Source organism: Lactuca sativa, chromosome 3, assembly GCF_002870075.4.
Source record: "Lactuca sativa cultivar Salinas chromosome 3, Lsat_Salinas_v11, whole genome shotgun sequence".
Taxonomy (NCBI): domain Eukaryota; kingdom Viridiplantae; phylum Streptophyta; class Magnoliopsida; order Asterales; family Asteraceae; genus Lactuca; species Lactuca sativa.
Genome location: NC_056625.2, coordinates 243,216,485 through 243,229,574, shown reverse-complemented (window position 1 = coordinate 243,229,574; position 13,090 = coordinate 243,216,485). Strand labels below are relative to the sequence as shown.

General features: G+C 33.5%; 2 protein-coding genes across 7 annotated transcripts; one reads left to right on the top strand and one right to left on the bottom strand.

Moving 5' to 3' along the window:
* The first annotated feature begins 277 nt into the window (after positions 1–277).
* LOC111893921 (calmodulin-like protein 3) lies at positions 278–1,274 on the top strand. Its single transcript, XM_023889998.2, has one exon. The coding sequence runs from the start codon at positions 344–346 to the stop codon at positions 1,001–1,003; it is 660 nt and encodes a 219-aa protein (XP_023745766.1). The 5' UTR covers positions 278–343; the 3' UTR covers positions 1,004–1,274.
* Positions 1,275–6,350: 5,076 nt separating this feature from the next.
* Positions 6,351–11,409, bottom strand: LOC111893929 (uncharacterized). Of its 6 annotated transcripts, XR_008231047.1 has the most exons (11): positions 11,214–11,403; positions 10,874–11,132; positions 10,608–10,670; positions 10,440–10,479; positions 10,254–10,318; positions 9,965–10,081; positions 9,035–9,163; positions 8,616–8,702; positions 8,388–8,449; positions 7,220–7,291; positions 6,351–6,569 (listed from the first exon to the last, which is right to left on the bottom strand). XR_008231047.1 is itself a non-coding variant. In XM_042900367.2 (9 exons), exons 1-8 carry the CDS (start codon positions 11,294–11,296, stop codon positions 8,661–8,663), a joined length of 714 nt encoding a protein of 237 aa, XP_042756301.1. In that variant the 5' UTR covers positions 11,297–11,409; the 3' UTR covers positions 8,191–8,449; positions 8,616–8,660. The 6 variants fall into 6 exon arrangements, 3 of the variants coding, with proteins under 3 accessions (XP_042756301.1, XP_023745773.1, XP_042756300.1); XR_008231048.1 differs by lacking the exon at positions 7,220–7,291; XR_002851042.3 differs by lacking the exons at positions 6,351–6,569; positions 7,220–7,291 and having other exon boundaries at positions 8,191–8,449; positions 9,035–9,114; positions 11,214–11,409.
* Between the last annotated feature and the right edge of the window lie 1,681 nt (positions 11,410–13,090).

The following is a 13,090-nucleotide window of genomic DNA, read 5'->3' as shown; positions in this document are numbered from 1 at the left end:
GTCATTGTTAATAAATTACATAGAAATTTGTTGCATTGCTTTTGGTTTGTTTTGGAATTCATTAATTATTCAATGGGTGTTGGAAGGAATTAAATTCTATTTTTCATTATTATTATTATTATTATTATTATTATTATTATTATAGTCATCTGTGTAATTTCTTTTTATTTTTTGAAAAATATCTAATAAATGTTAATTATGTCATTTTCAAATATTTTATGCAACAAGAAATAAATTAGTAAACCAACCCTCACTCCATGTCCACTGACGCCTTGTATTATAAGAAGATGTTTCTTCCCTTCACTTTCCTTCATCAACTTCTTCTGCAAAAACCAGCTTAAAAATGGCTGCAATTTGCTCCAGAATTTTCCTCTTCTACAATCTCATCTACACAATCTTCCTCTCTTTCATTCCAAAAAAACTCAGACATTACCTCCCTTCTTCATACAATCCACACCAACAACAACAACAACAACAGATCCACGACCTCACCACCACCACCACTCCATTACTTCCACCTCCATCAACACCGCGTTCTTCTCGCATGGATTCCGACCAGCTCCACCGCATCTTCCAGATGTTCGACAAAAACGGAGATTCCCGAATCACCAAACAGGAGCTCAACGAGTCCTTAGAGAACATGGGGATATTCATCCCGGACTCAGATCTAGTTAAAATGATCGAAAACATCGATGAAAACAACGACGGATGTGTTGATATCGACGAGTTTGGTGCTCTGTACAAATCGATCATGGACGACAGGGAAAACGAGGAGGATGTGATGGAAGCCTTCAATGTGTTCGATCAAAATCGAGATGGGTTTATCACTGTGGAAGAATTGAGATCGGTGTTGGAGTCGCTAGGGCTGAAGCAAGGGCGGCAGGCGGATGATTGCAGGCGGATGATCATGAAGGTGGATGTTGATGGTGATGGGATGGTTAGTTTTACTGAATTTAAAGAGATGATGAGATCAGGTGGGTTTTCCGCCATGGCTCAAAATTGAAAGCTTGAATTACACACCGATTATGATCTGATTAATCAAATCATTCATTCCAATTATGTTCATTTGTTTGTTAATTTCGTTTTTTATGATCTGGGGATGATTTTAGGACTTTAAAGAGTCTTTTTTTTATAATGATCTTTATTTGGGGGTTTTATGTTCTTGACCTCGAACCCAAGATACAATCCCAACATGAATTTCTGGAAGGATGTATATAGTTCGATCATCATTGATTCTTTAATTTTATTGGAGAAATTACATTTTAAGTTGTTTATGATATGTGTCACTCAACGATGAGGATCTTCCTTCTGTACTTGTTCTATAATTGAAATATTTTATTTTAATTTAAGTTGGACTAAATTACAAATTTGGTACCTATGTTTTATCCAAATTGCAAGTTCCTTCTCAATTTTGAAATTGTCTTGTTGTTGTCTTTAATTCTGTAATTCGTTGTGTATATGGTCTCTACCAGCTAAATTGATGTCAAAGTTTGTAGTGACATTGAATTTGAGTAAAACAGTCGGTTAACTTTTTTTTTTTTTTTTTTTTTTTTTTAAATTTATGATAACAAACGTTATAAAATCAAAAGGTTAGGCACCAAATACGTTATGTTTTTTTTTAATCTCAAAAAACCACTTGTTAGCAAATGGAACCAATGCAAAAGCCAATTTATGATAAAAAAAAATGTTTGGATAATTGCTTATTAAATTATTAGCATAGTCATGGCCACCAAAAACAAATGTACTTTAAAGGTTTTTTTTTTTTTTTTTTTTTTATATCGTCTTGATATTTATAAGGTATCATCTATCACCTATTTTAGAGCAAATTAAACGAATCCTCTCTGTCAAAAAGCATGTTCAGTTCATATGTTCAAAATTTTATTCGGACCGTCCCTCGTTAGTTTAAATATGTACAATTCATCCCTTACGAGAGATAAAATGACTATTCTATCCTTTTTATTCTTTTTTTATTTATTTTATTTTTCTTATAATTACTTATAATATACAAAATTAAATTAAACCCCCCCCCCCCAATCTTATCCTAGCCTAGACCTGACAACGTGTCGTGTCGGGTTCGTGTTGTGTCCAGACATTAAACGGGTTGAAAGAGCTTGATCCTAACCCGACCCGTTTAATTATCGTGTAGTACCGTGTCAACCCATTTATTTTCGTGTCGAGTTTCGGGTTAAGGTTTAGACCTTGTAAATATGTTATGTCATGTCCGGTTGAAATATTTTAAAGGTTGGAAAGTAAAAGTTATGGGGACAAAAAGGAAAAAGTGAAACACTGAAGTTATGAGATAAAATGACAAAATTTATAGTAAGTTTAGAAGAAAAAAAAATGAAAAGAGTTAAAATTATGGAGCAAAATGGATAGATGATGAGGATGACTAACATTAAGTAACTTTGAAAATTTGAATATTACTTCTAATTATTGAGTTTGACCCACTACAAGTCTATAACATATAATATATTTATAAAAATATGAAATTTATAATAAATAATATATAATTAAATGGGTCATATTCGAGTCATCTTCGAGTTGAAAGTCTTGACCCTAATCCTACCCGTTTAATTATCGTGTCGTGTCGTGTCAACCCGTTTACATGAACGTGTCGAAATCTCTGACCCTAACCTGCTAATTTTGTGTCATGTTTTCGTGTCATGTCATGTTTTGCCAAGTCTAGCCCCTTCCTTTTTAAACCCTCCATCCCCTAAATCCATTGATAGAAAATTATCATCACTGTCAGATGATGACCACCACAGGACCACCGCCCCCAACGATCGACCATCACTTTTTTTTCTTTCGAAAACACCATCTATGACTCCTTTTCCCTTGTTCTTCTTCCTAGCAGTCCTTAAGCCAACAACGAACCATTTCATCTTAACCATTAACAATAACCATTCTTTGCTTCATTGAGATAAACAATGCACAAATAAAGAGGGTGCTTTATACTTGATCTGTAACGAACAAGAAACGGGAATGTGAGGGGTGTGCTCGATTAAGAGCAATATACCTGGGTGATTGCTTGATTAAGGAAATAAAAAGAGAGAATGTGCTTTCATTTTTTTGTTTGTGGTTGTAGATTGAAGTGAGAATAGGAAGAAGGACCCACATATGGTGATCGATTGGAGGGAGAAGAAGAAGACGGCCTATATGCGATTGAAAGTGGGGGTAGAAGAAGAGGACATTATCGAAGCTATCGTCAGAGGTCTTTGCTGCCATCGCCGAAGAAAGAAGGTGGTGGATGACACGTTTGATATCACTAGAAATTTAGGGGTTTGGTGAGAAAAAGGGAAACAACGAAAGTGGGGAAATGGAAAGGGCGAAGGGAGAGAGGGGGGGGGGGGGGGGGTGGACATATTTATTTATTTTTTCCTTTTTTCTTCAAGTCTAAAAATGATTAATAAATGAAAAAAAAATATGAAGGGTAAAATAGTTTTTTTTTTATGTACGGAAGGGTGAAGTGTATAAGTTTTAAACAAACGAGGGACGGTCTGAGTTAATTTTTAAAAATACAGACTAAACATGCTTTTGGACACCTACACGAGGGATGATTCATGTAATTTACTCCCTATTTTGACCATCACTTTTTTTCTTTCGAAAACACCATATATGACTCCTTTTCCCTTGTTCTTCTTCCTAGCAGTCCTTAAGCCAACAACGAACCATTTCATCTTAACCATTAACAATAATCATTCTTCGCTTCATTAAGATAAACAACACACAAATAAAAAGAGGGTGCTTTATACTTGATCTGTAACGAACAAGAAACAGGAAGGTGAGGGGTGTGTTCGATTGAGAGCAATATACCTGGGTGATTGCTTGATTAAGGAATTAAAAAGAGAGAATGCACTTTCATTTTCTTGTTTGTGGTTGTAGATTGAAGCGAGAATAGGAAGAAGGACCCATATATGGTGATCGATTGGAGGGAGAAGAAGAAGACGACCTATATGCGATTGAAAGTGGGGGCAGAAGAAAAGGACATTATCGAAGCTATCGTCAGAGGTCTTTGCTGCCATCTTCGGAGAAAGAAGGTGGTGGATTGCACGTTTTATATCACTAGAAAGTTAGGGCTTTTGGTGAGAAAGAGGGAAACAACGAAAGTGGGGAGATGGAAAGGGCGAAGGGAGAGAAAGGGGGGGGGGGGGGGGGGGGTGCACATCTTTATTTATTTTTTCCTTTTTTTCTTCAAGTTTAAAAATGATTAGTAAATAAAAAAATGAAAAAAAAATATGAAGGGTAAAATAATTTTTTTTATGTACCGAGTGATGAAGTGTATAAGTTTTAAATAAAAAAAGGACGATCTGAGTTAATTTTTAAAAATAGAAACTAAACATGCTTTTGGACGCCTATACGAGGGATGATTCATGTAATTTACTCCCAATTTTATTTTGGGGTAAATTACATCAGTCGTTCCCCGTGCACAGGCCAGAAAGCGTGTCTAGTCCTTATTTTCAAAACTTAACTCGGACCATCCTTAGGTTTGATTTTTCTTTCACGCTTAGTCCCTATTGACATGAAATGACTGTTCTACCCTTAATTATTTATTTTAGATTTTCTTTTATTTCTTTATTAGTTTTAAATAGAAAAAAAAGAAAATAAACCAAAAATCCCCACCCTCTCCTTACAAAACTTCCCTTCTCCCCTCTTCTCACCTCCTTATTCCTCCTGCAACACCTCGATCTGAAACCCTCCATCTGAAACTTCATCGACGACTTTCGATGGTGGCGCACAGGTGAAGAAGGAGATCGCCGACTTCCAACAAAGCATCACCATCATAGTTCCGCTCATAAACCTTCTCCTCTTTTCTGCAACTCCACTGGCGACCACGCATTTGCAAATCCGACCTGTAACTATTAAATCCCTAGCACAAACAGATGTAAAACCCAAAAGATGGCGATGAACGCTCCATCATCGACAAACAGGTGGTGACAAAGACGAAGGTTTTCAGTTGAACATATGTAGATCCAACTGTGGAGCTTCAATTATGACTATGGAGATGGATGTTTTGAACGAAGATCTGTCGAAACCCCCTAACCGACGTTGATAGTGGTGCACATGTGAGGTGATGACGATAGCTTAGAGGTGACAGTGAGGGTGGGCATCGAAAGGAGCCTCTGTCAGATTCAGATTAAGAAAGTGGGTAGAGAAAGAGGTCGAAGACCATCGCAAGAGTCTCCGTTAGATCCCGTCATTTCCGCCGGAGAAGACGAGCACCGGATTCTGACGAAAAGGCTCTAGAATGACGACCACAACCACCCATCAGAAAGGGTTGGGGAATGTTCGCCGGAGGGTGGAGACGGTGGTGGTGGCCGGCAGTTTGTATGTGTGTTTGAGTGCTTCTTTCCGATCAGTAACAGTGAAGGGGTGGAATGGGTTGGAGAAAAATGAAGGGGAGAGGGTTTATTCCTATTTTTTTAATTGAAATTCATAATAAAAACATTAAATTAATCAAAAAATAAAAATAGAAAATAGAAGGGTGTTATGGTCATTTCAAATTAGGCATGGACTAAGTTCGCAACAAAATCGTCTTTTGGAGATGAAGCGTATAAGGTTAAAACAAACGAGGGACTGTCCGAGTTAATTTTTGAAAATAAGGCCAAACACGTTTTCTGATATGTGCACGATGGACAAATGATGTAATTTACCCTTTATTTTGTTAGATGGTAAATATCAAATGACAAATCCATTATTTTATTTAATAAATACTTTTTTTTTTGTCCCACATTCCTTCAAAAATAATTTAACATAGGTCCTAAATTTTTTGTATATAATTTATAAAATTAGGTGATTCATGAGACCACCTTCGACAAACATAAACTCTCTGCATGAATTTTAGGTAAAGTACAATAACTATTTCCATAATTTTCTTTTTAAGTTGCTATATAACGGAATAACTTAAGTTTATTTGGTCATATAAACGTTAAAATACTAATAAAAATGGAATTTATACACGTCTATTTGTACAGTGGGTGAATTTTATTTTTTAGAATTCCAGGCCTGTTTTTTTGATGTAATTAATCGCAAAATTCAGATGGGTATTGTAGAAATTCTCAACGGAATAATCCTTAAAGCATCCACAATGAATAGCTTGAGATGAGAGTTGAATGAGCTGACATGCCTAATTGACATTCAATGGATTAAACTCTACCATTGTAGGATATCATGTTGGCATTCAATAGATATAGAGTTTTTTTTTAAAGAATCAATAGATATGAAGTTCAATGGTCATTGAACTATTCAATTGGAAAAATAAAACCTTTTAACTATTAAATATATATATTTTATTAAACTCTATTGAGTTCCAAGCATTATAAGTGTAACGACCCACTTTTCACGTCCAAAAATTTCGTTTTTAAAACATTACTTTAGAAAACATTAATAATTAAAACATTGCTTAATTAAACCATTTCACATCGAAAACCGAATTTGAAATCCATAACAGTTAAACAACCAAAATGTCAGAGTATCAATCCCAGGGTAAACTCATAAATGCGGAATCAAAGGGTGTGTGTGTGTGATGAGCCGCTACCGCGCCTGCTCCTTCCCCTTGGCTGAAGAGATACCTGAAACAACAACTGAAAAACGTAAGCACAAAGCTTAGTGAGTTCCCCCATCGTACCACATACCATACACACATATCATACATACTGTCAGGCTATTCTGGGGTGTCTAACTACCCAGTACGGCCATTCTGGGGTGCCGACTACCCGTGCGGCCATTCTGGGGTGCCGTCCTACCCGTTACAAGCCATTCTGGGGTGCTGACTACCCGTGTCAAGCTATTCTGGGGTGCTGACTACCCGTCGGTCTTGACAACCGATCCTCGAGGACTGTTTCACCCCCTACTGCTACTTATACATATACCATACATAACATATTATCAGACATATCTGGGGTGTCTGGACTACCCTTCGGTCCTAACAACCGAACTCGGCGACTGGTTCCCTCCTACTACCTCTGTCGCATATAACATAGCAAGCCAGCATGCAAACATATCATCACATACTGTCAAACATTTCTGGGGTGTCTGAACTACCCTTCGGTCCTAACAACCGATCTCTACTTCTACCACATATAACATATCATGGTAGCATATAACATATCAGGTAGTAGCAAACCTAGATGATATCACAAAGACGATCATCTATCATACGACTCCTACTGGTGGGTCGGCATTGTGGCCGTAGACCCACCGCTACTGGAAGGTAACTCACCTCAAAGTAGCTGCTGATCTGATCGGGAACTGACTGTCTACTGCTGCTGCTGCTGCTCCTGAAATCCTCCGGCTGTAATTCCCACAACATAATCAATCAATCACTGCTAACTGACCTTTGGGTAAAATGACCATTTTACCCCTGATCATGTCATAAGTCCAAATCAGAGTCAAATTTCAGTTGACCCGACTCGCCGAGTTGGCTCTCCAACTCGCCGAGTCCCTACCCAAACGATTGTCCTGAATCCCGTTTCTACTCGTTGAGTTAGGCGTTAAGTCGACGAGTTCTCCTTCCAAACTGATGTTCAAGTCCTTCATCCTACTCGCTGAGTTGTATGAACAACTCGCCGAGTTCATCTTCATCCGATGAACATTTATGCTGAGACTCGCCGAGTTGTATGAACAACTCGCCGAGTCTGTTCTTGATCTAAGAAGATTGCCTTGAACTCGCCGAGTCAGGGCAATGACTCGCCGAGTTCCTTCATGACTCGCCGAGTCCAAGGCTAAAAATGGAAAATACTCAAATAAGATTTACATACCAGGAACCAGGTGCTACAATAAGAAAATTAATATAGATTGTATAGTAACTAGAATGATGATGTGTCAATTCATTAAACTCTAATTAGTTTAATACACTGTGGATACCCTAAAAAAGGGTTTACACACCAGTATCCAAACTTTATCTTGATCAATAAATATCAAACAAGTGTATCGAGAAACATATGTATACACATTAGGGATGAAAATGCTTGAAAACGAAAAAAAAATGATAATCTAGTGACTTTTGAAAAAACAATGGAGGGTAAAAACAAAATTTATTTATTTATTTATTTAGTTTATAATGTAGCAACTTACATGCCACTTCAACATCATTTCCAACCATTGAAATGGTTAACATTAAAAAAATTAGAAAACATAATATTCGTTTTAAAACAAAAAATAATACAATATGAAAATCAAAAGAATAAAAAATAAAAACATAATGTATTTTGTGTCATTTGCCCTTTATTTTAAATGTAAACTTTGCTTGAACAACATACATAAGTCTCATCGTTACAAAGATAAGGCCCTAAATAGTAAATCGACCATATTTTCTATTTACTTGTTTACAACACGTGAATTTGTACAATTTAGTCGAATAAAGAATTACAACAAAATATAATATGTACCTTTTATTGTTAAAAAGTTAATTTAAACCAACCTCCATTGTATTTGAATGCCACTGTGTCATCTGTAACAAAGCGAACAAAATTTTTGCCAACTAATCAATAAACAACTCAACAATATCTTCCCGTAACAAAACAATAATATAAATAAAACAATAAAAAAAAATTCACAAATAAGAAACAAAAAGGAAAAAATTTATATTTGATGAGATCTAGTAATGAATGGCTTACCAAGTAAGTAAAGTGCAGTTACAAGTTACAACATCCCAACACAATTCAATGATGCTTCCGAAGATACTCTCTTGATCTTATGTCAGCCTACTCTCAAAAGTAGTTAAATTATTAGTAACATATTTTTCTTTAAAAAAAATCTAGTCTTAATTTTACAATTTTATTACTGGTGATTTATAAATATTAAATATGGGTATGAGTGACACAAGGAAAATGACATATTACATATAATAGAATAAACTTAATTACCTTCATATATTAATTTTGTTCATTGTTTTTTCTTTAATAGGAAGAAATGAAAGTAGGATGCTATATAATAAACAAGTCAATGAAAGTACATTGTTATTTCAAAGTACATTGTTATTTTAAAAGTACAATGCTATAATAGGAAAAAAAATAATATATGTTAGCTTGCTTACCTGGCGAATGGGCTCGGGGACACGGTAGTTGCATGTTCTTCTAACAACTTCAACGGCAGAAGCCAAAGATACACGGTGGCCTATTGAAACAAATATTGGTTTAAATGATCCTTTACTTGAATGTAATGCCTACATAACAAAAAAAAATTAAAGAGGATAAATTATAAATAAACTTCAATATTTTAACATCTTCTTCTTCATCGATTTTTTTATTACAACATCCTACTTTCAAATCCTTGAAAAATCTAACCAATTATAACACTAGTGTCATTAAAATGGAAATATTTTTCGAAGTATAATGTCGTAATAATAATAATAAAAAGATTAAAAGTATAACGCCTTAATAAGAAAAAGTGAAAGTACGTTGTAGTAATAGAAAAAAGTTAAAGAAGAATGGTGTAATATACAAATAAATAAAAGGACGTTGCGATTTATTACATTTAGCACTTAGTGTTTTCTAGTTTTTTGTTTTTGACTTTTTGTTTTGCATTTTGTATATAAAAAAAAAAAAACAGCTTAAGTGCTTAACCTTATGATGAATAGAAGAAATCTATTACCTAATTTTGTAATAAAAGATATTGCATTGAACAATTTCAATTTTGTCTTTTTAATGATGAAAATATAATTGATTATGTTTAGGAAAAATGTAGGAAATAACTACCCTTTATATAGTTAGTTAAGAGGGGTAAAATCGTCCATCGAGATTCTTCATTGATATAAGTAGTGAGATATGAATATAAGAGGTAAGATTACCTAATTGTGTTTCTCAAGATAGTCTTATTCTAACAGTAAATCAAATCGATGACTCTTGGCTACTAATTGGGATTATAGTTTATAAATGAGTCACATTGTAAGGAAGATGATAAACATTAATTTTGAATAAACATTAAAGAGTTAAAAGGGATTAAATTATAGATTTAAAATTCTCACAGCTCCTAAAGTGTTCCCTGAGTCCCCAATTAAATAAATGAAGTCTATGTTGTAATTCTCTTCAGCTTCAAACAGCTCCCTTACTTTTGAGTTAGTAAGACCATCCACATGATGCAACTGAAAATACACACAAAAAGTGATCAAATTGTAGCTCAATTTTCATGTTTTTTTTTTAAATAACTGAAAAGAGTTGAAAGTAGAATGCTATAATAAAATAAATGGAAGTAGGATGTTATAAATTATAATAAACAAATAAATGAAAGTACATTGCTATTTCCTGAATACTTACATTCTTCCCTATACCAATTGTAGGAAGATTAGCCAGAACCCCAAGATGACAAGCTGAGCCAAAGCCTACACACCAAAATTTCACAAAAGAGTTCAGTAAATGCAGCTTACTTAATAGCAAATTCACCAAAGCATAGTTCAGTGTTCACCATAATAGATTACAGAAAAGCTTAACAGAAACACATGCCTCGAGGATGAAGTATGCCATTTCCATCAATCATCAATAACTGAGTATAAAAGAAAAAAAATAAAAAATAATTTAAAACATATAACAAACGGAACTAATGAGGGAAGAAGCTTTATCATTAAGCCCATGTTGCAGAAAAAAAAAAGTATAATCGAAGACAAAAACTACCTGAGGGTAGAAAGGATGAGAACCGTTTTGCATTTTCTCCAATAGTTTTAGAAATATAGGAGCCTGATTATAATAAAAATGTAAGTTATTACACAACTTTACATATTAGCTATAAGGCTTATTGCATGATGAATGGAATACTATATTATATATTTCTCGAATTGAATGATTACATCATTTTGGTTAAAAAAGGTATTTTCTGATCGAATTACAGGAAAAGTTTGGGGAACCTGAAAATCGATAAAGAAGTGGAATTAAAAACAAACCTCTCTAAAGCCAAGAAAGCCGGGAACATATGGAACATCGATGGTAACGATAGACGAATCCTCATAAACGACATCGAGAGTTTTGAAATCCAAAACAACGAGGGTTCCGCAAGCAACTGACGGATCATCTTTGGAGAAACTTATATCAACTCCGCCGATGTACTTCAACAATTCTACTCCACAACCCTCTCCTGTTTCCGCTAATTTCCAGGTGTAATCATCTTCGGTGACTAATTTCTTCTTCAGCGAATCCTGAACCCTAATTGAATTCAGGTGAATTGGGTATGTGAGCCGTAGCTGAAAGACGAATGAGCGAATGACCGAACGGATGAGTACTTACTCGAGCCATTTATGAGGAACGTGATGTTGATCGGAGGAATACAATGCCGACGATGACGTTGAAGGGGAGGATTCAATCTCCATGCAAGCTCGGAATCTGTCTCTCAGAAGTTGTAATGTCTGGACAAAAATACAGTTAGGTGGTTTATGATGATATAGCGTGTTTGGATCATCTGATTTTAATTTTTATTGTCGGTTACTTACATTTTGATGCCGGGGGCGTAGGGGAAGGTCCAACCTCTCCATTATTTTATTTTTTATTTTTTATTTATTTATTTTTTTAAATTATTATATTTAGAAGATAGTATAAATATTTTTTTTAAATTATTGAGTTACTAAAAATTATGATTATAAAATTAATTAAATTTTAATAGTAAAACTCGAAATTATTAATAACTTATTTTAAATAAATTATTACTTAAGAGATTTTTTTTAGGTATGTAAAATCATAATCATTGATTTAAATAAATATGTAAAATTATATCACTTTATAATTAATTTGTGTTAATTTTATTTTAATTTTTATTCTAATGTTATTAATTTAATGTAATTACGTAAAAAATTTTAAATTTAAAATGGAGAATCAATAAGTTGACAATCGGCATGCATTAATTAGGAGACATAATATAGTGACATATAGCAAAAGAAAAATAAAATATATATTAATTATGAGACATAATATGATGATACATATCAAAAGGAGAATAAAACTATTTTTTTATTAGAATATTGATTATAAAAAACTTGATGACATTTGTGTATTTTAAGGCCCCATTTTTCCTTTCGCTCTGGATCCAAAATATGTTTGGAACGACCCTGTTGGGTAGTGATGGAAATATTTTAGGTTGGCTTAAATAATCTATTTAGTTTTTGAAGTATTTTTATTCATTGAAATTATATTGTTTTCCAGGGCATGTTCAAACCCGATGATAATCGAATTAACTAACTTGAGAAATTTGATTTCTAACAATTAATTACTAACTAGTCGCTCAAAAAGAAAAAACTTATATTTTGATTTTTTTAGATCGAAGACATTTTTCTTTTTCAAGAAAATCAAATTTTTAACTATTAATTGTTATTTAGAGATTACCAAAACAGATCAATTATAAAGACCTTATATTGTGTACCCTTTTCTATTTTAGACATAAAACATTTTTAATTTTCAAAATAAACTCAATTTTAATATATTCATTGTTATTTTATTAATGGAACAGGTATCAACGCGTACCCCTATATTTCTAACTTGTATGTGCCCTAAACATCCACCACCTATATGTCTAAGTACTTATACTTCTAAAGACATTTAAATATGTATTCATATTTCTAAAAAATATAACTTTTACTTCTAAAGATGTAAAAAATATATTATTACTTCCAAAAATATAAAAATAGATATTTATACTTCAATTCAAAATATTTATCTATTTTCTATAAAGTATATTTTTACTTCTAAAAAATATATTTATACTTCTTTCTCAAAATACCCCTGATGGAATATCTCGTCGACATGGTCGTTTCTCTTTATGAATAATGAGAAAGTGGGATAGAAAAGGTGGCCCTTGATGTTGTTCAACTATTGTAATTCACACTCCTTTTTATATATGTAATTGCCTTCTGTATAGTATCAAATGTGGTTCCGCCAAATTACAAGGTGCTCACAATAAGATGTAAGAATATGATGTTATAGTCGACTCATCCCCTCACTATGGTATATATATATATATATATATATATATAATAATGATGGATTTTCTAGATTACTTTAATGTACTTGTAGAAATTCACATAACTAACTTATAGGCACATACAATCCTAGAAAATTCTATGACTTTTCTCATAATAGAAACATACTTTGAAACTTCTAAATAAATCTAGATA

Coding starts and splice junctions, on each gene's coding strand:
- LOC111893921 (XM_023889998.2), top strand. CDS start 344: ATGGCTGCAATTTGCTCCAGAATTTTCCTCTTCTACAATCTCATCTAC.
- LOC111893929 (XM_023890005.3), bottom strand. CDS start 11,296: ATGGAGATTGAATCCTCCCCTTCAACGTCATCGTCGGCATTGTATTCC. Junction 10,671..10,873: donor GCTTTCTTGGCTTTAGAGAG/GTTTGTTTTTAA, acceptor TATTATAATCAG/GCTCCTATATTTCTAAAACT. Junction 9,164..9,964: donor CAGGGAACACTTTAGGAGCT/GTGAGAATTTTA, acceptor TTTGTTATGTAG/GCATTACATTCAAGTAAAGG.